The sequence below is a fragment of the Mobula birostris genome, chromosome 14 (assembly GCF_030028105.1).
Source record: "Mobula birostris isolate sMobBir1 chromosome 14, sMobBir1.hap1, whole genome shotgun sequence".
Classification (NCBI taxonomy): Eukaryota; Metazoa; Chordata; class Chondrichthyes; order Myliobatiformes; family Myliobatidae; genus Mobula; species Mobula birostris.
Genome location: NC_092383.1, coordinates 11,743,868 through 11,770,572, shown reverse-complemented (window position 1 = coordinate 11,770,572; position 26,705 = coordinate 11,743,868). Strand labels below are relative to the sequence as shown.

Genomic DNA, 26,705 nt, shown 5'->3' with positions numbered 1-26,705 from the left:
CAACACTGGACAGAGACAATGCTACTTGCCAGTGTTAGAGGAAAGACATCATGAAACTGGAAAAAATGCAATGATTGTCCTGAAGAAGGGTCTTGGCCCTAAACCTTGACTGCTCATTCCTTTAAACAAGAGAAAATCGGCAGATGCTGGAAATCCAAGCAACATACACCAAATGCTGGAGGAACTCAACAGGCCAGTCAGCAACTAACTTCTATACTTCTCAAACTTCCAGTCTGATGAAGCCACACTTAGGTTGAAGGAACAACACCTTATGTTCCATTTGGGTAGCCTCCAATCTGATGGCATGAACATCAATTTCTCAAACTTCCAGAAATGCCCTCCTCCTCCTTCATTTCCCATCCCCTTTTCCCTCTCTCACCTCATCTCACTAATCTATTTCCCAGCTCTTTACTTCATCCCTCCCCCTCCAGGTTTCACCTATCACCTTGTGTTTCTCTCTCCCTTCTCCCCACCATTTAAATCTACCCCTCAGCTTTTTTTTTTCTCCAGTCCTGTCGAAGTGTCTTGGCCCAAAACGTCGACTGTACTTTTTTCCATAGATGCTGCCTGGCTTGCTGAGTTCCTCCAACAGTTTGTGTGTTTTGCTGGAGATTTACAAGGATACTGCCGGACACAAGAGGGGCTGAGTTATAGACTGAGATAGGATTTTATTCCTTGGAAATTTGGTGATTGAGGGATGACTTAAATCATGAGGGTCACGGAGAGGGTAAATGCACAGGGAAGGGGGACTTAAAACTAGAGGGTCCAAGGTGAGAGGCGAAAGGGACCTGAGGCAGGACTGGTCGACACAGAGGATAGTTTCTGTGGAATGAGCAAGCAGAGGGAGTGGCGGTGGAATATTCAAAAGGCATTTGGGATAAGTACGTGGATAGGAAAGGTTTAGAGAGATAAGGCCAAACGTAGGCAAAAAGGACTAGCGTAGGTGGGCACATGGTCAGCATGGATGTGTTGGGACAAAGGCCTTGCTTCCATATAGTATTACTCTGTATTTTATGAGTATACAGTGGTATACCTTGTAACACCTCAGCACTCCATAGATGCAGCACTTCAGAGAGACAGCACTAGAAATCAGTCCCACCAAGTCTTCCACTACCAAACATGAAGCAGCAGAGTTGGGTAGGGAAGCTCCTCAAACAACTTCACTCAGACTCATGGTCCCCTAATCTGAGGAAAGACATCCTTGCCATAGAGGGAGTACAAAGAAGGTTCACCAGATTGATCCCTGGGATGGCAGGTCTTTCATATGATGAAAGACTGGATCAACTAGGCTTATACTCATTGGAATTTAGAAAATTGAGGGGGGATCTGATTGAAACGTATAAAATCCTAAAGGGATTGGACAGGCTAGATGCAGGAAGATTGTTCCCGATGTTGGGGAAGTCCAGAACGAGGGGTCACAGTTTGAGGATAAAGGGGAAGCCTTTTAGGACTGACATTAGGAAAAACTTCTTCACACAGAGAGAGGTGAATCTGTGGAATTCTCTGCCACAGGAAACAGTTGAGGCCAGTTCATTGGCTATATTTAAGAGGGAGTTAGATATGGCCCTTGTGGCTAAAGGGATCAGGGGGTATGGAGGGAAGGCTGGTACAGGGTTCTGAGTTGGATGATCAGCCATGATCATACTGAATGGCGGTGCAGGCTCAAAGGGCTGAATGGCCTACTCCTGCACCTATTTTCTATGTTTCTATGTTTCTATGAGTCACAGTGGTGCTGTGTTTGATAGTGTTCTTTTTTCTCTCATTAAAAATTACACTACTAAAGGTATGGTGTTGGAGGAAATGATATTATTATGGAGTCACATGATTTACATATTTTGGCCTTTATGTCTCTTATAGCCAGGAGGGCATTGTTGCTTAAGTGGAAGGATGCCACTCTGCCTACTCATTAGTCACATGATGTTATGTCATGCTTAAATTTAGAGAAGATTTGCTGTTCAATTTCTGAACCTAGACAAGACTTTTTAACATTGTGGGAACCTTTTCTGAATTATTTTCAAAATCTTTAATTTGCTATTAAGCACAGATGTTGGCTAACAATATGTTTTATTATACGATAAGGATTTTTTTCCTTTTTTTTAAACCAAACAGCTGTTTTTTTCTGGTAGTGGGTTTAGATTTTTTTGTATAATAAAATTTTATGTAAGTTAGAAAAAAGTACGGGCCACGAATATAAAGGCTTCTCTTGTATTGTTTCTTCCTTTACACACACAGTGGCCACTTTATTAGGTATACCTGTACACCTGCTCATTAAAATGCAACTATCTGATCAGCCAATCACGATGCAGAAGCTCGATGCATAAATCATGCAGACGTGGTCAAGACTCAAGAGGTTCAGCTGTTGTTCAGACCAAACATCACAATGGGGAAGAAATGTGATCGAAGTGATGTTGACCCTGGAATGATTGTTGGTGCCAGGCGGGGTGGTTTGAGTATCCCAGAAACCGCTGATCTCCTGGGGATTTTCACTCGCGACAGTCTCTAGAGTTTAACAGAGAATGGCGTGAAAAAACAAAAAAAAAAGCCTTGTCAATGAGAGAGGTCAGGGGCGAATGGCCAGACTGGTTCAAGCTGAAGGGCAAGCAACAGTAACTCAAAGTTACAACAGTGGTGTGCAGAAGAGCATCTCTGAAAGTACAGCACGACGACCCTTGAAGTGGATAGGCTACAGCAGCGGAAGAGCATGAACATGCACTCTAATTGCTGTTTCCCCAAAAATAGACTTTATTCATGATAATATATCTATTTGTATATATCTACATATATATCAGATATGCATATATTATACACGTTACATATATCTATCTATATATAAAATCATGAATAAAGTCTACTTTTGGGAAAAAGTAAGCGATTGCTCAGGGAGATAATCGCTATTAAGTGTCTGTAACGCTGCAGCATTTCCTCAGCGATGCTTGTCTGTAGTATGGCTTCGGAGGATTGCTTTCCAGTGTCTGGACGGGATTAGTCGAAGGGGTTGTTCTCGCCCTAAACTGCCTCACGCCTCCCAACCACTCTCCCTTCCTCAACGCGCACATTTCTAACGCCTTTCACTGTCTTATTCTGCCCAGAACCGCGCGGCGCAAACCACCACAAGCCGTGGCAATCGGTGCTTATTGCATTTTGAGAATTCATTAGCTGATACGATCCTTCGATAAGAGGGCCGGCGTCGACCCGTGGATTTTTATGATTTCCATACCGCACGCGCAAACTCCTATGGTAGAATTTATGACCTGCCTTATTACCCATCCCTTGTAAATCCTTATCAAGTTTCAGTTTTCTTTCGTCTGTATTTATATTTTTTTAACCGATTGTGCAGAGCGATCAAAATAGATGCGAGAACACGGCCCGACAGTTTCAAATGTTCTTCACTCCGTCCGTCTCGCTCCGGGGGGTGGGTGGGTGGGTGTGTGGTGTGTGTGTGTGTGTGTGTGTGTGTGTGTCTGTATTGTAATTAAATGTTTCTCTGTTGTCTGTGTGTGCGCGCGTTTGTGGAGCTGCGACTTTCCCTGTTCCCACGTCCCCTTTCCTCCGTTGGTGACACATTTTATGGCCTCCGATCAAATGAATCGCATTCCTAGAGTGTGTTGGAACTGCGCTGCCCTCTACTCCCCCTCCCTCCCGCTCTCTGCATTTTAACGAAGCTCTTAACACGTGGATATTGTTGAAACACACTCTCTCTCTCTCTCTCTCTCTCTCTCTCTCTCTCTCCATTTCATCGCTGTTTGTATATGACGAGCCGTATGTAAAAACCCCCCCACCCTAACTAATACCGGGACCCCGTGTTAGCCAGATAAGGAACGCTCTGGAGTGCGTGAGCCTTCTGATTAGACACACGGCAAGGAAAAAAAAGAGGGGGCAAAAGAAAGATAATCTCATAAAACAAGCTTCCTTTTCCCAACCCAGGGTCTGAGCACAGAGCACCAGAAGCTGTCATTAACCCACCCGGGGTACAGACTTACATGCCTCAGCCAAGGTAAGCAATGGGCACAAGGGGTCTGGAAGTTCAACATCACCCGAAGCAAGATGCGAAATTAATTTGTCTAAGCGGTGCTGTCGTGTAATAGTAGGAAGACGCAAACTGCTCTAATCGCCGTGTGCTGTCTCAGACAAGAAAGATTTCGATATCTTTGCGTGATTTTCGTTGGGACTGTCAATCAGTTTCGGTGTGTGTATATAATTATCTCCAGACTTCTGCGCGGTTTCTGGCTTAATCTTCTGTGTGCATTTGTGTTTTTTTTGTGTGTGGCATTCAGTCTTTTATATTTAAAAAAATGCATTTTCTTTTTCTACCGCGTTGAAGTTGGATCTTTGCAGTAACTCGGCGTTGCTGCGTTTCGATGCTGGCTTACCTTAATTGAGACGCACGATTTGAATTTGTTTAAACAAGTGCACCAGCGGGTAAAGGCGTAAGCGCTGCGTTTAAAAATAACAATTGTTGGATAACAGACATTTTCTGGTAATCATACAGAGCACTAAGTTAATTCTCATTGGATTTTACTCTTCCTATTAATAAAATTACACGCTAAAGCGAGACTTTGGTAAATTTCACACGCACTAAACTTTGATCAATGTTAGATTGGCGCAGATGATATTTGTAAATGGCCCGGAGGCTCTGCGATTCTCGACACCAGAACAGGGCAATCCATATGGTTAGTGTTTGGTAGTAGGATGCATATTTGTGGTTTTGTTGGTCGAATATTGAAGAGGTGGCGATGTTTTGATTACTGCCTATGTCTTATAATTGCTGGAGTGATCCGATTTAAATGGCTCTCGGGATGGTCTCTCTCTCTCATTCCCCCCTCAACCATTCTTTTTTCCTCAGTGTAGAAATGTAACCAGGGCTAGATCAAAATTTCGTGTGAAAAGAGTGGGCAAACCAGTCACGGGTGAACAGAGTCGAACAGCGACACCTTACGGGAGATGGACAAGAACGAGTGGCTTGGACGACTCTTTCGCCCGTTACTCCGCTGGCGTTTAGGGCAGCAATAAAGGATCCTCCGTCTCTACTGGCGTTCGTCGTGTCAGTAGCTTCCTTCCCGGTTTACTGTTTACTGTCAGTCATGGGTGGAGAGTCAGGAAAACCGTCGCACTCGGATATAGAAGGATTCTTCATTGCTGTTTCTGTAACAGTTGTGTTTGACCAAGTCAGGTTGGCCCTGATCTGAACCCCGGGCCCGCACGACTGGTGGACCACTCTTCCTCTGTCCTTTGACCTATTTGGCATGGTTGACCCTACCAAGAGCCAAAGCGCAAAGCCCTGACTCCAGCCAACATAGCTCTCTGAGGAACTCAAGCCTCGAAACGCTGCAGCATGGTTGCGGTCCTCTTAGAGGGGCTTGGACTCTCCGTGACATTATCTACATCGGGAGAGGGAAGTTTGGTCCCCTAAAGCTGCTTGGCCATTCATCATGACTGATCCTTCACCTGTCATACCCCATGTCTCCAGATTGCCTTCCTGTCCAGGGACCTTCTCAACGCAGGAATAAGCACAGCCCCTCAGAGCAGACAATTTACCGTAAGTGAAGAAATACGTTCCCTATCAGCTCTGAATGGCCTATTCCTTATCCTCCACAGGTGGCTGTGAAGGCCAGTTCATAGGGTATATTTGAAGCAGAGGTTGATAGGTTTTTGATTAGTAAGGGCAGCAAAGGTTACCGGGAGAAAGCAGGTGAATGGGGTTGAGAGGGATAATAAATCAGCCATGATGGAATGGCAGTGCAGACTCGATGGGCTGAATGGCCTAATTCTCCTCCTATGTCATGTTGTCTTACATTGCCTCAATAGCTGATTTTTGCAAGCTATCTTATAGTCATAGTCATACTTTATTGATCCCGGGGGAAACTGGTTTTCATTACCATTGCACCATAAATAATAAATAGTAATAAAACCATAAATCGTTAAATAGTAATATGTAAATTACGCCAGTAAATTTTGAAATAAGTCCAGGACAAGCCTATTGGCTCAGGGTGTCTGACCCTCCAAGGGAGGAGTTGTCTTTTGTGTGAAACTGCCAATTATTCAAATTCAATAAAGAGTTCAGGAGGCAGCGGCAACACAGTTGTAAAGAAACTGCTGTAGAGTGAAGCAAAAGAGGTGGGACTAGGCTAGTCAAGCTCCTTCTTTGGGAGAAGGAATTTCTTTAGCCCAAAGGTGGTGAATCTGTGGAATGGATTGATAGGTTCTTAATTAGGAAGGGTGTCAAAGGTTATGGTGAGGATTCAGGAGAATGGGGTTGAGAGGAATAATAAATCCAACAGATGGAATGGCAGAGCAGACTCAATGGGCTGAATGGCCTAATTCTGCTTGTATATCTTGTTCTGAGATTATGATCCCTGGTCATGCAGCATTGGTCAGAGAAACATCCTTCCTGTGTCTAACCTGTGGAACCTTGTAAATTTCATTGAAATAATGTTGGTAACATCCAGTGGACTTCAACTGCCTGCACCCATGGTTTTAAAATGGGACCCTAAATTGGGTCCATGAGCTTTCTTCTTGTCATGCTAACATCCTTTGTTTGCTTTGCCCACACAACAGCTGATGCTGAATCATAGCTTTCTGTGCTGTTTCCAACACACGATAAAATCAATTTAAAACTAAAAGACCACTTCAAGCTTCCTCTTACATACTTGCTTTACTGCTGCAGTTTGCTTGATTTCACTGGGCATTGTGTTTTGAGTGACTCAAGGATAAATTGCACATTTTGTTGCTGGTTGAGAGCAATTACTCAAATATTTTAAAATTAATCATGTAGATTGTGAACGAACAAAATTAGCAATGCTTAAAATATGGAATTGAGGGAAATGAGCAGGCTGAAACATTCTGAGACAAACTTCAGACTTTGTCATTTAGCTTTTGGCTGCTTGTAGTGAAATGTATAATTTTATAAATTGGCTGACATTTTAAACAGATTTTCTAAATTGGATATACACTCAGAGGGAAATGGGATCATTAAAATGTGATCTGAAAATTATATAAATCATAATTGCTTATTATTGAATGATTATGCCGATATGTACCACACACTTAAACGTGCATTCCAACAGTTTCAGACCAATATTGACAGTGTATTTATCTTTACCGTTCTCCAATATCCTATCAGAAAGGTTGAAATGGATGCAAGAGCACCTTCACACCATCCATCACAAGCCAGACTTCCCGGTGGTCAAATATTTTAATTCCCATTCCCATTCTTATTCCCGTTCTGTCATGTTGATCCATGGCTTCCTCTTGAGCTTTGGAAAGGTGTTACATAAATGCAAGTCTTTGTTGTTTCATAGATCAATATTTATTTCAATATCTTTCTCGGCTTCTCATTCAACTTAACCTCTCCTGCGCCAGAAAGGAACAGAATAGGCTCCCCTAAATATTTGCATTGTCAGGTAAGAAACATATGGCTCTTCAGTAACTGGAGTAAGACATATTGGGTAGGAATCCAATTCCCATTCCCGTTCCAACATGTCAATCTTTTGTGCCAAGATGAGGCCACCCTCAGGGTGGAGGAGTAACACATTATATTCTGTCTGGGTACCATCCAACCTGATGGCATGAATATCGATTTCCGCTTCCAGTGAACAAATTCCCCTCCCCTCCTCCATTCCCCACTTTGACTTTTCACTTCTTCTCACCAGCCTATTATTCCCCCTGTGTCCACTCCTCCTTTCCCTTCTCCTACTGTCCACTCTCCTCTCCTACCAGATTCTTTCTTCTCTAGCCCTTGACTTTTCCCATCCACCTGGTTTCACCTATCACCTTCCAGTTAGCCTCTTTCCCCTACTCCCACCCTTTTATTTAGACACCTTCCCCCTTCTCAGTCCTGAAGAAGGGTCTCACCACAAGAGGACAACTGTTTGCTCTTTTCCATTGATGCTACCTGACCTGTTGAGTTCCTCCAGTAATTTTTTGTGTGTTGCTTTGAATGCAACAGATGCCTGGATTTACTGAGAAAACTGTTTCATATTGTTGTTAGTTGTCAAAGATGGTTACCATTAAATCCAGCTGGGGGTTCAAGAGCAACATTTTTTAGCCCAAGAACAGTTGTAAAATGGGATCTGCTACTGGTGAGGCAAATTGTGTAGATGTGGTAGTGGTGGTTGTCCATTGTGTCCGACGATGACAAGAAACGTGTGCAGGAGAGTTCCTAAAGTAGAAAAGCCATTACACTGGGGCAGTTCCACTCTCTTGACTCAGAAGTCCAGGTCCAGTGGTACAAACACGCATCACAAACTGGGGTCTTTCTTGGCTGCAGTAGATGACCATGTCGTCTTCTGTAACTTGTCCTGCCTTTTTGCTCTCCACAGAGCATTGCGTCACTTTGTTGTTTCATGGACCTCACTGTAGATCTCATCCGCCCAGCCCGCCAGAGCTGACATTACATGCAAGGACAGGCGTGTTCCTTTCTCTCCAGGGTATGAGGTGTAAAGGTAGCTGAAGGACAACGAGCAAGGAAGAAAATGATAGAAAGACAATGAAAAAGGACAACAAGGGGCGACTTGATAAAGTGTATAAGATAATAAGGGACATGGATGAAGTGGACAGCCAGAGACTTTCTCCTAGGATGGAAATGGTTAATGCGAAGGTGCATAACTTTAAGGTAATTGGAAGAAAGTACAGAGGAGATGCTAGGAATAAGTTTGTTACACAGAGAGTGGTGGGTGTGTGGAATTGTCTGCCAGGGGTGGTGGTATTAGGGACTTCAGGGACATTTTGGAGACTTTAGATAGGAATATGGATGAAAGAAAAATGGTGGGCTATGCAGTGGTGAGGTGTGAAGGGTTAGATTGCTGTTAGAGTAGGTTAAAAAGTTAGCACTACATTGTGAGCCAAAAGGCCTGTACTTTCATGGTCTATGTTGTATGACATGCTGACTGGTTTAGATAATATAAGGTAGATAATGAGACTGATCTCAACTAACAGATACTGGATGGGCCAAATAGTCAGTTTCTATGCTGCAAGCCCTGTACTTCTATGATCTCTGTTCCATTCCAGCCAAACTCCAAATTAAACATGTTGCTGTCCCCAATAAGCCTTGTGCAACTCGGAGATCAGCTGTTGCCCATGTTACTGGCATACATCCCATTGGAAGGCACGACATTCACAACCAGAATATAACTTTTTCCCTGTGGACAGGAAAATTATAGCAGCAGGCTGGGGTTATGTGCTTTGGAACACAGGGGGGCTGAGGGAGACTTCCTGAGGTGTGTAAAATTATGAGGTTCCTTAACGGAGAAAATAAGATGGATTGTTATTTGCTTAGCAAATGGGGCAGAAACCAAGAGGCGTGAATTTGAAATATCGATTAGCAAGGTGAGAGGGAAAGAGATTTTCACCCAGATGGTGGTGGAAGTCTGGAATTCACTGTCTGAGAGGCTGGTAGAGGCAATAAACCTTTAGCACATTTCAAATGTAATAGGAGGTGTAATTTCAGGCCTATTGACTAAGTGCTGAGCGATGGAACTAGTCAGCGCCTTTACAATTAGCATGCAGGCGATGGGCTGAATTACCTTCTCCGCTACTATGAATGCTCTATGATTCTATAATTCCATCTTTGAAGCTAACTGCCAAAAGATTTTTTTTAAATGAGCTTTATTTGTCACACATATATTGAAATATCAAAATTTACAGTGAATTTTGCATCAGGAAACAACACAATCTGTCCAAAGGTTGTACTGGGGGAAGCCCAAAGGCATCGGCACACTTCCAGTGCCAACATAGCATGCCCAGAATCCTAACCCTAACCATAGGTCTTTGGAATGTGGGAGGAAATAAAAACATCCAGAGGAACCCCACAGATCACAGGGCGAACATACAAACTCCTTACAGATTGTGTGGGAATCGAACTCTTATAAGTGATCGCTTGCGCTGTAAAGCAATTGTGCTAACCGCCACGCTGCCGTGTCGCCACCAGTCTTTCTTCTTTCAAAAACTTCTCATTGTTCTTCGTCTTGCCCATGCCTTGGCAGCTTGTCACCACCCCAACTTCTCTGCATGAAACCCCTCCCAGCATATTTGTCTGTTCGTACAGCAAAGTGTCTTATGGAGAGAGAAAGTTTGAGACTGTCATCTTGGTTCTTTGCATTAAGGTTATCCAAATTGGCGGAAGGACCATAGGATTTACTTTGCACTTGTGTTTCAATATTTCATCTATGTTTTTAATAGTAAATTGAAGATAATTGTTAAAAGAACAAGTTATTTCAAGCACCACTGCTTTGTTCAAAAACACACAGGCTGGGTAAGTGGTGAGAACACATACAATAGGGAAAGCTGCTGTGGAGCGAAGAGAAAGACAAGGAACTGGGCTAATAGAGCTCTTTCATTTGGAGGAGGAATTTCTTTAGTTAGAAGCTGGTGAATTCATTGCCTCAAACAACTGTGGAGGCCAAGTCACTGGGTATATTTAAAGTAAAGCTTGATAGATTCTTGATTAGTATGGGCATCAAAGGTTACAGGGAGAAGATAGGAGAATGGGGTTGAGAGGGATAATAAATCAGCCATGATGGACTAGTGGGAGCAGACTCAATGTGTGGAATGGCCTAATTCTGTGTCCTATGGTCTTATGATCTTCCAAGTGCTCACACAAGGTCAACTGGCTGAATGGCTAATTCCTGTCTGTTCAATATCACTGGCATATGTCATGAAATGTGTTGTTCTGCAGCTGCAGTACATTGCAATACAGAATAACAAAAACTATAAATTACAATAAGTATATATTTTTAAAATAAATTAATTATGTAGTGCAAAAAAGAGGGAAAAATGCTGAGGTGGTGTTCGTGGGTTCATTATCCATTCAGAAGTCTGATGGCAGAGGGGAAGAGCTGTTTCTAAAATGTTGAATGTGTGTCTTCAGGCTCCTGTATCTCCTCCTTGATGATAGCAATGAGAAGAGGGCATGTCCTGGGTGATGGAATCCTTAACGATGGATGCTGCCTTTTTGAGGCATCACCTTTTGGAGGTGTTCTGGTTGCTGGGGAGGCTAGTACCCATGATGGAACTAGTTTTCTTTTGTGTTTATTGAATGAACTTTGAGTGGAGCGGTGGGATACCAAATCCTTGACTGTGAGGAACTGGCAAAGTAATACAGCTGGCTGTCTGTTTCCGATTATCATAAAAATATGCAACATGTATATAATTTGATGTCTCCATCACTGTTGCATTTGGGAAAATATTGTGGTTTGCATTTTTTGTCTGGTTCAGTGACACCGAGCACAATAACTAGACTTAAGCTATGAGGTGCTCATCGGCAAAAAATAAACAGGGTAACTTAAAGCATTGAATATCAGATAAACATTTAATTTAAAGTTTTCTATCTCTGTTGTTACGGGCTAGTGGTGTTGTGGCATCAGCACTGGACTGGTCCCGGGTTCAAATCCAGCCGGTTCCTTGCGTGCTTTCCATCCGTGCTGGATTGAGTGTCGAGCTGGCAACTCTGCCTCGTCAAAAAAAAGCAGACAAAATGCTGAAGAAACAGCAAGGTTTCTGCATGATGCGCCACAAGGCACGGAGAGGAAGAACATAATCGCCGTTGCCAAGTCAAAGCTTAGTCATAAACCCTTTGTTGTGACTCTCCACTTAAAGCAAATGTTCTTAACCTGGGGTCCAACCCCTCAGAGGCCTGTGGATAGATTCCAGGGGGTCCGTGAACTTGGATCGGGGGAAAAAAAATAAATTTTTGTTTTCACTAACCTCTAACAGAAATTTAGCATTTCCTTCAATTATGAATGCAGGCAACAAACCATAGTAGCACTAGTAGTACCTATGACTTTGTCACCAATCTAAATCACAAATATTTTCGTATCACATTACAGTTGTTACAAAATTTTCAAAGTATTGTTTACGGCATGCTCATCACTAACTTGAAATTATGGGACCTATTTAATGTTTTACTAAAGAAGTACATATATTATTATATTCCAAATTTAATATTTTCATCGCTGTATTTGAATATAATTGGTTTATTTGGTAATCCTATGTACTTTACTCGATATATTGAAATATGTTATTCTGAGAAGGCTTCACCAGACTACCAAAGGCGTCCATGGCATAAAAATGGTTAAGAAACCCTGACTTAAAGGAATTCCCACACCAATGTATTTTCCTCATTGTCTAGAAGGGCCATTGAGATAGTGTGAGATCGTGAAAGGCATAGCTGAATGGTGATATTTTCTCTTCCGACAAGTAGACCCATGATTGTGCACAGCCACTTAAATCTGGCCCTGTGAGCTGTGAGCTCGCCAAATGGAAATAATTCATTCTCTGCCACAGGAAACAGTTGAGGTCAGTTTGTTGGCTATATTTTAGAGGGAGTTAGATATGGCCCTTGTGGCTAAAGGGATCAGGGGGTATGGAGGGAAGGCTGGTACAGGGTTCTGAGTTGGATGATCAGTCATGATCATACTGAATGGCGGTGCAGGCTCGAAGGGCCGAATGGCCTAGTCCTGCACCTATTTTCTATGTTTCTATGTTTCTATGTTCAATCTGTAGTTGTATTCTAATGCAAATGAACACAAAGTGTCAACATCATAATCCATGAGCTCGTGGGATTCCTCCAGGTGCTCCAGGTTCCTCCCACAGTCCAAAGACATACCGGTTGGTAGGTTATTTGGTCATTGTAAATTGTCTCATGATTAGGCTAGGGTTAAATTGGGGGTTGCTGGGCAGCACGGCTCAAAGGGACAGAAGGGCCTACTCTGTGCTGTATCTCAATAAGCAAATTGTCAAGGCAAGTAGTCGAGCCAAGGTTTAGTTTTGCCCTGATCTCTGTGAAAGGAGGACAGACGTGAGGACCCATAGAGTTACAGGATAGATCCCATAAAAGCCACTCCCATTTGCCTGTGTTTGTGCACGTCTCCCTAGCGGCACCACAGCCTGGTATGGAAACTTGTCCTGGACCCACCATATAAACACTATTGTGAAGAAAGCACGACAGCACCTCTACTTCCTCAGGAGTCTGTAGGAGTGTGGCATATTATCAAAAACCTTGGCAAGCTTCTATAGATGTGTGGTGCTGACTGGCTGTATTACAACCTGTTGAGTGGAAAATCCTACAAGAAGTAGTGGATTCGGCCTAGTACATCATGGGTTAAACCCTCCCAACCATTGAGCACATCTACATGAAACGTTGCCGTAAAAAAGCAGCATCCATCATCAAAGATCCTCACCACCCAGGTCATGCTCTTTTCTCGCTGCTGCTATCAGGCAGAAGGTACAGGAGCCTCAGGACTCGCACCACCAGGTTCAAGAACAGTTACTACCCCTCAGCCATCGGGCTCATGAACAAGAGGGGATAGCTACACTCATTTAAGGACTCTGTCATATTGTTACTCATGCGCATTATTTATTGCTATTTATTTCTGCATTTGCACCATGTTTACAGTTTATCGTTCCTGATGTTTACAATTTACAGTTACTGTTCTATAGATTTGCTAAGTATGCACACAGAAAAAGAATCTCAGACTTGTATATGATGACATGATAATAAATTTTACTTTGAACTTTGAACTTTGAAGTGTACAGAAAGGGGTGAATACAGCGCAGTCCATCACAGGAAAAGCAGACCCTACCCCTGAGCACGTCTACAAGGAACACTGCCACAAGAAAGCAGTATCCATCATCAGGGACTCCATCCCCACCATCCAAGTCATGATCTCTTCTTGCTGCTGCCTTCAGGAAGGAGGTACAGGAGCCTTAGGTCCCACACTACCAGGTCCAGGAGCAGTTACTATTCTTCAACCATCAGGCTCCTGAACCAGCGTGGATAACTTCACTCACCTCAACGCTGAACCGATCACTGAACACTACCTACAGACTCACTTTCAAGGACTCTACCACTCGTATTCTCAGCCTTATTTATTTCCTTGTTTATTTATTATTTTTGTACTTGTCTTCTTTTTTTTACACATGGGTTGTTTGCCCATCCTTGTGTGTATTGTTTTTCATGAATTCTATTGTATTTCTTTGTTATGCTGTGAATGCCTGCAAGGAAATTGATCCCAGGGTTGTATATGGTGATATCTATGTAATATATTTACTTTGAACTTTGAAACTAGATGGTGTTAAAGTTCAGGTTTGGTGTTAAAGTTCAGGTTTGCCATTAAAGTTAAAATCTGTCCCAAGCCTTATAAGCTCATCAGGGTGGTGCTTATGCCAGTTTCCGTGGCGTGAAGCGACTGAGAGTACGAGACTCTTCCCCCACCGCCGGATAGGATGCCAGTCTATCGCAAGGTTGGCCCCCAGCATTTTGCTGGTACCAAATTTTTGGGCGGGTGGACTGGAGCAGTGTGTGGTTAAGTGCCTTGCCCAAGGACACAACACGCTGCCTCAGCTGGGGCTCGAACTCACAACCTTCCAGATCGCTAATCCAACGCCTTAACCACTTGGCCATGTGCCGTACTCAGATTTGCCATGCTTTCATAGAAAGAAGGAGCCAGAGGTTGATTCAGCACAGTTCCCATAATCCTGTCTCGTTTGCCTGTATTTGGTCTATTATATCCTTCTAAATCAGGGGTTCCAACCTTTTTTATGCCAAGGACCAATACCATTAAGCAAGGGGTTCTTGGGCCCCAGGTTGAGAATCCCTGCTCTAAACCTTTCCAATTCATGTTCCTGTCTAAGAGTGTTTTAAATGTTATTAATGTACCTGGCTCAACTGCTTCCTCTGGCAGTTGCCCCTCAGATTCTTACTAAATCTCTCCTTCTCACTTTAAACCTACTGTATGCCCTGTAGTTTTAAATCCCCAAGCCTGGGAAAGAGATGATACACTTACACTCTATCTGTTCCTGACTGGTCTTCGCCATATGTATGTTCTTACGTTGAATGTGGATACCACTGTAAATGTCACACTGCAGGTTTCATGCAGTTTTTTCTGCTCATTAATGTACTTTTTTTTTGTTTTTATATCAAGTTCCATTGAGAATGTCTTCAAGAGCATTAATCTTTAAGGAAAGATTTTACTGGGGAACAGGTTAACAAATAGAACATCATTTCCAGCACTAAAATTATTCTGGGCCCCACCTCACCCTCTGGATTCAAAGCCGAAAGTAAATTTATAATCAAAATATTTACCGTATATGGTACCATTTACTATCTTAAAATTCATTCTCTTGCAGGAAAAAAGAAATACAGATAGAATTTTACAAGAAACCAAAGAGTGACAAACACCAAAAGAAGACAAGCTATGTAGATAAAAACGCTGAGAACACAAGATGTAAATAGGTCTTGAAAGTGAGTCTGTAGGTTGTAGAATCAGTTCAGAGTTGTGCTGAGTGAAGTTATCCACACCGGTTCACATTGCAGGATATTCCTACACTGGTAGTACTGAGAGAAAATAGATGGACATAATAAATGTCCATCTATTATTCCTCCTTAATAATAGATGGACATTTCAACAAAGGAGGAACAAGAAAATAATAAACATTCATATAATGCATACTTTCTTACGACACCAAGTGTTCTTTCCATCTTTGTGAAAGACATTGAGCTTATGTTAGTCATTCTTTTCAAATCATTCCTTTTCAAGAAGCTTTCTTTCTCTTTTGTGTTATTTCAATAGCTGAAACAAAGGCCAGCCCCAGATTATGAACACCTGATATATAGACATACAAACAAGCTCCAACAATATTATTAAATCCAAATCCAAAATGATTAGATTTAATATTATTAAATACAGAACTCCAAAGCAAGCACTTATTTTGTTCCTATGAACGGCTGAACTATACTCTGTGGTCACTTTATTAGGTACACCTGCTCATTAAGGCAAATATCTAATCAGTCGATCATGTGGCAGCAACTCAATACATAAGAGCATGTAGACATGGTCAAGAGGTTCAGTTGTTCAGACCAAACATCAGGATGGAGGAGAAATGTAGGTCTAAGTGGAATGATTGTTGGTGCCAAACCAGGTGGTTTGAGTGTCTCCGAAACTGCTGATCTCCTGGGATTTTCACACACAACAATCTCTAGAGTTAACAGAAAATGGTGGAAGTAACAAAAGTTGTCCCGTGTCCGGCAGTTCTGTGGGCAAAAGTGCCTTGTTAATGAGAGAGATCCGAGGAGAATGTTCAGACTGGTTCAAGCTGACAGGAAGACAACGGTACTTCAAATAACCGCATATTACAACAGTGGTGTGCAAAAGCACATCTCTGAACTCACAACACTTTGAATTTTGAAGTGGATGGGCTACAGCAGCTGAAGACCATGGACATACACTCAGTGGCCGCTTTATTAGATACAGGAGGTACCTAATAATGAGGCCACTGAGTATAATTTTCTCTCTCTCTCTCTGCACTTTTAGTAGTTGTTCTCTCTTATCAGTCTGATGTGTTTTTGATGCATTGTGCATATTGATTGACATTTGTGTGTTTTTCCACTTATGGCCAAAATCAACTCATGGTGCCTGTAAAAACGGAACCTGTTTGTTACCTGGGGATGGCTATAACTGAAAATTGAACCCCTTGCAAGCTGCAGATAGACTCTGCAATTTAAAATGCGCCATCTTCATGAACATTTCCAGAGACTGACTGAACTTGAATAACCCACAGTCCCTTTGATCTCCACCAATCCCACAACCCTGCAAGATCTCTGTGCTTCTCCAGCTCTGGCCTCCTGATCATCCCCAGATTTAATGATGCACCTCACGCTCTAACAGCTACCATCCTTCCCATGTGAAACTCTATTGTTAAATCCCTCTTCATTTTCTCTTTTAACGCATCGTCTTAAAGTCTCCTTCAGCCCTGTCCTTTTGGCGCCATGGTGGCGTAGTGGTAGCGCGATGCTATTACAGCCCAGAGTTCAATTCCGCCGCCATCTGTAAGGAGTTTGTACGTTCTCCCCATGAACTGCGTGGGTTTCCTCCGGGTGCTCTGGTTTCCTCCCACAGTCCAAAGACATACCAGTTAGTCATTGTATGTTGTCCTGTGTCTGGGCTAGTGTTAAATAGGTGAGTAGCTGGGCAATGTGACTCATAGGGCTCAATGACGTTCCCCTGTGCTGTCTGAAATAAATAAATAAATGAATAATATCTCCTTACGTGTCTTAGTATTTATCTTTGTTTGAGGACACTTATGAAGTACTTCAAATCAATTCTGTTAGATTTAAAGTGCTGTATAAAAATATTGTTATAATTCTCTATTTGGGGCAGCACGAGAGTGTAGCAGTGTAACGCTTTACAACGCCAGAGGCCCCGGTTCAATTCCCGCCGTATTGTGTGTTATTTCTCTGGGTGTTCCGGTTCCCTCCCACACCCCAAAGGCGTAGGGATTAGTAGGTTCACAGGTCACATGGCTGTAACTGTGCGGCACGGGTCTCCCTGAGCTGGAAGGGCCTGTTAATGCGCTGTATCCCTAACTTAAATAAATAAGATAAAATTCGCTTTCAAAGGAAATTACTCTTATAGAGACATAAACAAGCGCTTGTCTGTGCTTGTCTAAAGCCCACCCTCCCTCAAATTTTGAAAGCAATTTAAAAAACCTTACCGCACTTTTGCAAGTTATTCTCAGGTGAGATATGAATTATTTAAAACTCAGCTTTGAAAATCCTTCAGGCTGGTGACTGCATCAGAAGAATCCTTGCAAAGATCAAGTAAGATGGAATTGCTTTTTCAATTAGATAAATTGTAGATATTCTGGCTGTTTCAGATTTTTGGGCATTAGCTCAGATACAGTCTGGAACTAATTCAATGTATAACTCTGGAAGACCAGTAATCTGTCTGAGACCTTTACCCCAATAATTGCTTAAATTAAGTTATGATTACAAAATCAACATGAGCCAAGTCCCTTTCATCTGCCATCTTCTGTGTTCATTGGCTCACTGTAGCTTCTCTACAGCTATGCCAAATTTCTCTTTTTAACAGATTAACTTTCCTTGTCTCATGGACATTGAAACGTACTGTGAAATGCGTCAACGACCAACACAGTCCGAATGTGTGCCCATGCATATCGCCGTGTCTGCAGCACCAACGTAGCATGTTCTCAACTCACTAACCTTGACCCATAAGTCTTTGGAGTGTGGGAGGAAACTGGAGCACCTGGAGCAGACCACGGCAGTCACAGGGAGGATGTACAAACACCTTACAGACAGGGAAGGGAATCAAATTCCGATCACTGGCACTGTAAAGTGTTATGCTACCCACTTATTTCACTTGTTTTCCAGTTTTTCCTTGCATTTGTTTTTTTCTTTCCATATCTGTTAAACCTACAGCATCTATGTTGACCCCAGTCTGGAGCCTGGTGCATCTCCAGTTTTCATCTCTGTACCACTGGCAGCCAATGCTTTGTATTCCTTCTGCTTAAACCCTCGTTTAAGCTCAGCCTCGTGCTCGTCCTCCTTTCAAGCACTCACTAGGATGCACCTCCTTAACCAGGCTTCAGCTGCCTGCCGTAATATTTTCCTGAAGGTATTAAACCACCAACTGGAGCAGCGCAGTAGTGTGGCAGCTGGCGTTCAATTCGGCTGCTGTCCGTAGGAAGCTTGTAAGTTCTCCCTGTGGCCGTGCTGTTTGCCTCCAGGTGCTCCAGTTTCCTTCCGCATTCCAAAGTCGTACGAGTTAGGGTTAGTGAGTTGTGGGCATGCTACGTTGGTGCTGAAAGCCTGGTAACATTTGCAGTCTGACCCCAGAGCATATTTGGATTATCTCGGATCTCCCCCTCCCCCTCCCACTTTCAAATCTCTTACTAGCTCTTCTTTCAGTTAGTCCTGACGAAGGGCCTCGACCCGAAACGTCGACTGTACCTCTTCCTAGAGATGCTGCCCGGCCTGCTGCGTTCACCAGCAACCTTTATGTGTGTTGCTTGAAATTCCAGCACCTGCAGATTTCCTCATGTTTGCATATTTGGACTGTGTAGGCCATTGATGCAAACGATGCATTTCCTGTATGTTTCGATATACAGTACATGTGACACATAAAGCGAATCTTTTTTTAATCTTTCTAAAATCCTGTTTGGGCTTGTGGAAAGTCTAAGCTGGCACTGGTGTGATACGAAGGAGGACCTACCCTGTATTCAGTTCTGTTATTGAGTGAGGCTTCTTCTGATCGTTGCAGGCTCTGTGGCATTATTTCACAGAATTTTAACCTCAATATCCCTGTGTGATATTTATTCCTCTGCCAACATCATCACGGCTCGGTAGCGCAGTGGTCAGCACAACGCTTTATAGTACCAGTGACCCGGGTTCAATTCCCACTGCTGTCTGTAAGGAGTTTGTACGTTCTCCCCGTGACTGCATGGGTTTCCTCTGGGTGCTCCGGTTTCCTCCCATAGTCCAAAGATGTACCGGTTGATAGCTTAATTGGTCATTGTAATTGTCCCATGATTAGGCTAGGGTTAAATCGGGGGTTGCTGGAAGGGTCAGAAGGGTCTATTCTGCACTGTATCTCAATAAAATAAAAAAATTTAAGAAGCTGATAATAGGATGGGTTATTTATGTCTGAAACATAAAAGTAAAGGTGGGCTGCTGAGGCTTTATAAGATGCTTCATCAGACAACTTTTGGAAGATAGTGAGCAATTTTGGCCCCCTGTATCTAAGGAAAGATGTGCTAGCCCTGGAGGGAATCCACAGGAGGCTTACCAGAATGATTCAGGGAATGAAAGGCTTAACATACAGTATAAGGTGTATTTTTGGCTTCAGGCCCATACTTACAGGAGTTAGGATGAGGGGAGATCACATTGAAAGCAACCAAATATTTAAAGGCCTGGTTAGTGTGGACATGCTGAGGTTGTTTCTATTAGCAGCAGTTTCTGGGATATGAAGGTACAGAATAAAGAGATGTCCTCTTAAAACTGAGATAAAGAGAAATTTTGGCAGTCAGAGGGTGGTGAATCTGTGGAATTTGTTTCCAATTCATCGTGTGTATTAAAGCAGAGATTAATCAGTTCTTGAATTGTAAAGAGGGGTAAAGATTACAGGAAGGAGGTGGGAGAATGGGGTGGAAGAATAAAATGAGCTGGGAATTAATGGCAGAACAGACTGGATGGGCCAATGGCCTAATTCTATTCCTATATCTATTAGGCTTGTGGATTTTTTAAGGTAGAGGGCTGCCCCTTACCTGACAATAGGCAGTGTGATGGTGAAGCAGTTAGTGCCGCTGCCTCTCAGCTGCACGAACTTGGGTTTGATCTTAGTCACAGATACTGCACGTGTTGGAGTTTGTTCATCCTCTCTTCGCCCATGTGGATTTTCTCTTGGTCCTCTAGGTTCCTCCTGCATCCCACAGAGGTATTGGTGAGTTGACTCAGCACCGTAAGTTACCCCATAGGGTATTTTTATCTACTTAGAGATACAGTGTGGAACAGACCCTTTCAGCCGAACAAGCTGGCTGCCCAGCAGCCCACCAATTTAACTCTCGCCTAATCGCAGAACAGTTTATAATGACCAATTCGCCCGCTAACCAGTACGTTTTTGGACTGTGGGAGGAAACGCACCCAACCACGGGGGGAACATACAAAACTGCTGACTGTGGGCGCTGGAATTGAACTCTGAACTCCCAACGCCCCGAGCTGCAATAGTGTCGCACTAACTGCTACATTGTTGTTGTTGTTGTTGTTCGTCCTTTGTAGTCGAAGATGACCATGGCTTCAAAGTCAAATGGGAGATTGGTGGCTGTGGGTCCGGAGGTGATTGATGAGGCCAATCCGGGCCCTGAAGGCTCGCCCACATGTGGGACACAAGTGGGTGGGTGCTGTCGTGGCAGTGGATGCTGCTCGGGCCTTGCGCACAGCACGCTTTCATTGGGCCTCGATGATGCGCCTGACTTCAGCTGCACGGGCTCCTGTGGTGATCTTGCTGTGCCAAGCTGGACGGTCGAGGGCAAGCGTCTCCCATGTGTTGATGTCGACACCCAGGCCTTTGAGGGACGCTTTCAGGCAGTCTTTGTAACGTTTCTTCTGCCCCCCCGACTGAGCGCTTGCCGACTGAGCTACTGTGGCGCCTTCCACGGGTGCCTTAGTGGTAAAAAGAATCAGACTATGGGCATGTGAGCACTTAACGACAATGAGTTCAAGGAATGTTTTATTGGCTGTTTGAAAGACCTTGAAATCATGAAAGGTGTGATAGAAATTCAAGTCGTTCTTTCTGTGCCTTGATGTTATAGAAATGTAAGTTCTTCTCTCTGTGCCTTTATGTTAGCCTCTTTGATAGTCCACCTGTGAAGCATTTTGGAACTTTTCATTGCATTGCCAAATAAATAGCGCATTGTTGTCGATTATGAGAATTCCCACTAGTCACGTTACCAAGCTTTGGAATACGGGAGAGCAGAACAGTCTCACTTTTCAAAGGATAATGTCTACCTATGACTCTGCTGCCCAACAGGTGCATCAATACTTTCTAGAGACGACACAAGCTGAAGTGATCAATTTGACATAGGCGCAGAATTAGGCCATTTGGCCCATCGAGTCTGCTCCGCCACTCGATCATGGCTGATTTATACAGTATTCCCACTCAACCCAAATCTCCCATTTTCTCCCTGTAACTTCCGGCATCCTTACTAATCAAAAACATATCAACTTCCACGATATTTATTTATTTATTGGCATATAACGAAGAGTAAGCCAGCCAGTAAACACAGATTTAATCCTGATCTAATCATGGGGCAATTTCCAATGACCAATTAACCTGCCAACTGGTACTTCTTTGGAATGTGGAAGGCACCCGGAGGAAATCCATGTGGTCACGGGGAGAACGTACAAACTCCTTGCAGGCATTTCAAGGAACTTGGCCTCCACAGATGTATATGGCTATGAATTCCATAGATATACCACTCTCTGGTTAAAGAAATTCCTCCTAATCTCTGTTGTAATGGGATGTATTTCTATTCTGAGGCTGTACCCTCTCTTCCTCTCCATGTCCACTTTATCTTGGCATTTCAGTTTAACTAATTTAATTGATATAAACTGGTTCTCTGGTTGTTAGTGGCCTTCCCAATCTTAGGGTTCCTGGAAGAAGATTATCAATCAGAAGATGGGAAGACTTGATTGTAACCTGTGCAGAACTTGCATGTGGCATTTTTGTGACCTTCTTCTATTTCTCACTATGCTTAATCAGGCTCAATTCAGACTACCGCCAGCCTGAGCACATCGAAGGACAATTTCTCCTGCAAGGTTGGATTGGAGAAGGTGGGATTGATCCCCTTCAAGCAAAGGAAGCTGAGAATTTGACACAAGATTGTAACTAGCTTGGATATGATAAGTAGAACAAAGCTGGTTCCATTAGCAAGTCATTCAAGGATCAACAGATCACAATTTTCAAATTTTGGACGGAGATACAGAAATAGTTGGCCAGTGGTGTCGGGCACCAGCACTGTACTTTGAGGACTTTTATGTCATAATGTGCAGAAGGGCTTTACCATGATGCTGCCTGGATTAGAGGGCATGAGCTAAAAGGTGAGGTTGGACAGACTTTGATTGTCATCTTGAGCATCAGAAGCCGAGGGGAGACCTGATAAAACTATGAATGGGATATAAGTTTAGACAGTCAATGTGTTCCTGCCAGGGTTCAAAAGTCTCTGGCCGTCCACACGATCTATGCTTCTTATCATCTTGGACACCTTTATCAAGACTCCTTTCACCCTCCTTCTCTCGAGGTAGAAAAGCCCCAGCTCACTGAACTTATCCTCATAAAGCCTGCTCTTTAACCGGGCAGCATCCTGGTAAATCTCCTCTGCACTCTCGCTAAAGTTTCCACATCCTTTCTACACTGAGGCGATTGTAACTGAACATGATATTCCAGGTGTGGTCTAACCAGAGATTTATAGAGCTGCAACATCATCTCGTGGCTCAGAATCAGAATCAGGTTTATTATCACCGGCGTGTGACGTGAAATGTGTTAACATAGCAGCAGCAGTTCAATGCAATACATTATATAGAAGATGAAGAAAATGAAGTGAGGTAGTGTTGAAGGGTTCAATGTTCATTTAGTAATCGGATGGCAGAGGGGAAGAAGCTGTTCCTGAATCACTGAGTGTGTGCCTTCAGGCTTCCGTACCTCCATCCTGAAGGGAACAATGAGGAAAGGGCATGCCCTGGGTGCTGGGGGTCCTTAATAATAGATGCTGCCTTTCTGAGACACTGCTCCTTGAAGATATCCTGGGTACTTTGTAGGCTAGTACCCAAGATGGAGCTGACTAGATTTCCAACCCTCTGCAGCTTCTTTCAGTCCTGTGCAGTAGCCCCTCCATACCAGACAGTGATGCAGCCTGTCAGAATGCTCTCCACGGTACAGCTATAGAAGTTTTTGAGTGTATTTGTTGACATACCAAATGTTTTCAAACTCCTAAAGAAGTATAGTCACTGTCTTGCCTTCTTTATGGCTGCATCAATATGTTGGGACCAGGTTAGGACACCCAGGAAATTGAAACTGCTCACTCTCTCCACTTCTGATCCCTCTATGAGGATTGGGTGTTCTTTTGTCTTACCCTTCCTGAAGTCCACAGTCAGCTCTTTTGTCTTACTGAAGTTCAGTGCAAGGTTAAAGTCAATCCCCCTACTAATGAAGGCCTGCACACCATTCCTAACAACCATAACAACTTGCGCAGCAACTTTGTGGGATCTATGGATCTCTCTTTCTCCACACTGCTCAGAATACTGCCATTGTATTCTGCTTTCAGGTGAAATTGTATTAAATTTGGTATCGTGCAGGGAACAGACTTTGCGGACTGGAGGGCCTACTCCTGCGTTGTACTTTCAATGTTCTATAATAATCTGTGATTCTCAGAGCTGTTCACAGCGTAAGCACACATTCCAATCCCTGGCATGGCCCAGAAGTCACAGCAAGCCAATACTATAAGTAGGTATGCGGAATGTGTGCAGAACAAATAGATCAAGAACTTCAAACTGATTTCTTTTATTTATTCGCAGGATATGGGCGTCACTGACAAAGCCAGTATTTGTTGCCTATCCCTAATAATTAAAACATAGAACACACTATTGAATAGTACAGTACAGGAACAGGCCCTTCAGCCCACAATGTCTGTACTGAATTGACTTTATTACTTACATCCTTCATATACATGAGGAGTAAAAATCTTTATGTCATGTCTCCGACTAATTGCGCAATGTATAATTTGTAGTCATTTGTAACAAATAGTATGTACAACAGGACAGTCAATATAACATAGAAATACAATTGTATTAGCATGAATTAAGCAGTCTGATGGCCTGGTGAAAGAAGCTGTTCCGGAGCCTGTTGGTCCTGGCTTTTATGCTGCTGTACCGTTTCCCGGATGGTAGCAGTTGGAAAAGTTTGTGGTTGGGGTGACTCGGGTCCCCAATGATCCTTCGGGCTCTTTTTACACACCTGTCTTTGTAAATGTCCTGCGTAGTGGGAAGTTCACATCTACTGATGTGCTGGGCTGTCCGCACCACTCTCTGCAGAGTCCTGCGATTGAGGGAGGTACAGTTCCCATACCAGGCAGTGATGCAGCCAGTCAGGATGCTCTCAATTGCGCTCCTGTAGAAAGGTCTTAGGATTGAGGGGGCCCACACCAAACTAAACCACATGATCCATATCCCTCCATTCCCTGAATATGTCTACATAAATCCCTCTTAAACATCACTATCATATTTTCCTATATTAAAGATCACTATCATTCCTGAAACTAAGAGATTTTAAAGGGTATTTCGGAAGGCAGCTGAGAATCAGGAAGTTTGCAATGATTCGAGTCAGACCGCATAAATTGGCAGAATTTCTTCCCAAAAAGATATGGGTGAACCAACAGAACTTTCCAATATGGTCACGACCATCAGATTCAAATTTATTATCAATAACATACATTCAGTGGCCACTTTATTAGGAGTGCCTGTACACCTGCTCATTAATGCAAATATCTAATCAGCCAATCATGTGGCAGCAACTCAATGCATAAAAGCATGCTGACATGGTCAGGAGGTTCAGTTCTTGTTCAGACCTAATATCAGGATGGAGAAGAAATGTGATTTAAGTGACTTTGACCATGGAATGATTACTGATGCCAGACAGAGTGGTATTGTGTATTTCAGAAACTGTTGATCTTCTCGGATTTTCACACACAACATCTCTAGACTTTACAGAGAATGGTGTGATAAACAAGAAAACGTCCTGCGAGCGGCTGTTCTGTGGATGAATACGCCTTGTTAGTGAGAGAAGTAAAAAGAGAATGGCCGGACAGGAAGGCGACAGTAACTCAAGTAACCATGTGTTACAACAGTGGTGTGCAGAAGAGCATCTCTGAATGCACAACACATTGAAACTTGAAGTACGTGGGCCACAGCAGCACTGGGTTCCAGTCGTATACTAATAATGCGGCCACTGAGTGGTACATTATGAAATTCATTGTTTTACAGTAGCAGTACAATGCAATACATAAAGCATGCTATAAATTATAATAAGAAATATATATAAAAAAGATTAATAAGTAGCAAATAAAGAGACCAAAAAATAGTGAAGTAGGGTTCATAGTCCATTCGGAAATCTGATGGGGGAGGGAAAGAACCTGTTCCTAAAATATCGAATGTGTGTCTTCAGGCATCTGTATCTCCTCCCTGATGAAAGTAATGAGATGACATGTCTTGGATGGCGAGGATCCTTAACGATGGATGCCACCCTCTAATAGCATCAACTTTTGAAGATGTCCTCAATGCTTGCAAACGTCATTACTAATATTAGCCTTTTATTCCAAAATTAGTTTAATTAACTGGATATAACTTCTCCAGATGTCATAATCAAACGCACACCTCCGGATATCAGTCTGGGAATTACTTATCCAGTAACTTAGCTGTCATATTGTCTGCAAATGACTCGGAATTTGACGAAGGTTTGGATTAACTTCAGTGTGGACCAGAGCTCAACAGAGATACTCATTATGTTGATTCTCATCTTATTTACTCACTTGGGCCCTTAGCTCCCAGTGAAGCATAGGCCATCGGTGACCTCCCGTCTCCCTCATCGTCTGAAGTCAATGGTATGGTTGGGGTCCATCAGTGCTTCTGCAATCCATTGTATCCACTGTACAGGAGATTGGACCAGACATCTTCACCAGAGCGCTGTTGGCCGGCCTTCCCCATTTCCACTTTTCACGATGGCTTGGATGTTAAGAGGCGTCAATCCTCTTCAGGAAAAGCAAAAGAAGCAGGGAATGAAGTGCTTGCCATAATTCACATCTGCAGAGTCCAACCCCAGACTCAGTTCCTCTAGAAAAAGCTGTTTATGTGAAATGTATTCATTGGAACATTCTGGAAAATCTGAGGGACCTCCAGCAAGGTGTTGTGATAGTACAGTGAGCCAGAGAATCTACTGCTTGTTAACAACAAAAATCACAGCACCTTTCGTCTTTATCTCAAGTGCCTTGGGAAGACCAGACTGAGGAGGCGTTGAGTGTAACAAAATCAACTACTAGTAACTGGTGGAGCAGTGCCTGAGATAGGCATGGATGGCATGACGCCAGCCTATAGAGGTGGGGTGTAGAGGTTTTGCTGGCAGATCGCTCTGCAGAACCTACTCTCTCCTTGGCATTATGGGGCTGCAAAGGAAAGAGCCATGAGGGCTATCAAAGAGGCTGCTGGGTGAGCCTCCAGATGGCTATGGGTCAAGAGGTGGGACCCATGGACCAATTCTGCTGGGACACAAGCCAGGGTCTGATCAATACTGGCTGGGTCACCTGAGCGAGAGTGTCTGAAGTTGAAAGACCTGAAACACCCAATGACCCCAGCACTAGTCAATCTCTCA

The 26,705-nt window shown here is 43.3% G+C and overlaps 1 protein-coding gene across 1 annotated transcript in view; it reads left to right on the top strand.

Moving 5' to 3' along the window:
* Window positions 1–3,734: 3,734 nt before the first annotated feature.
* The window catches only part of LOC140209702 (repulsive guidance molecule A-like), a 68,062-nt gene continuing 45,091 nt past the window's right edge, over window positions 3,735–26,705 (top strand). Inside the window, exon 1 of the mRNA XM_072278107.1 lies at window positions 3,735–3,994. Coding sequence (XP_072134208.1) covers window positions 3,981–3,994 — 14 coding nt within the window. The 5' untranslated portion in view covers window positions 3,735–3,980. The remainder of the gene's footprint in view (window positions 3,995–26,705) is intronic.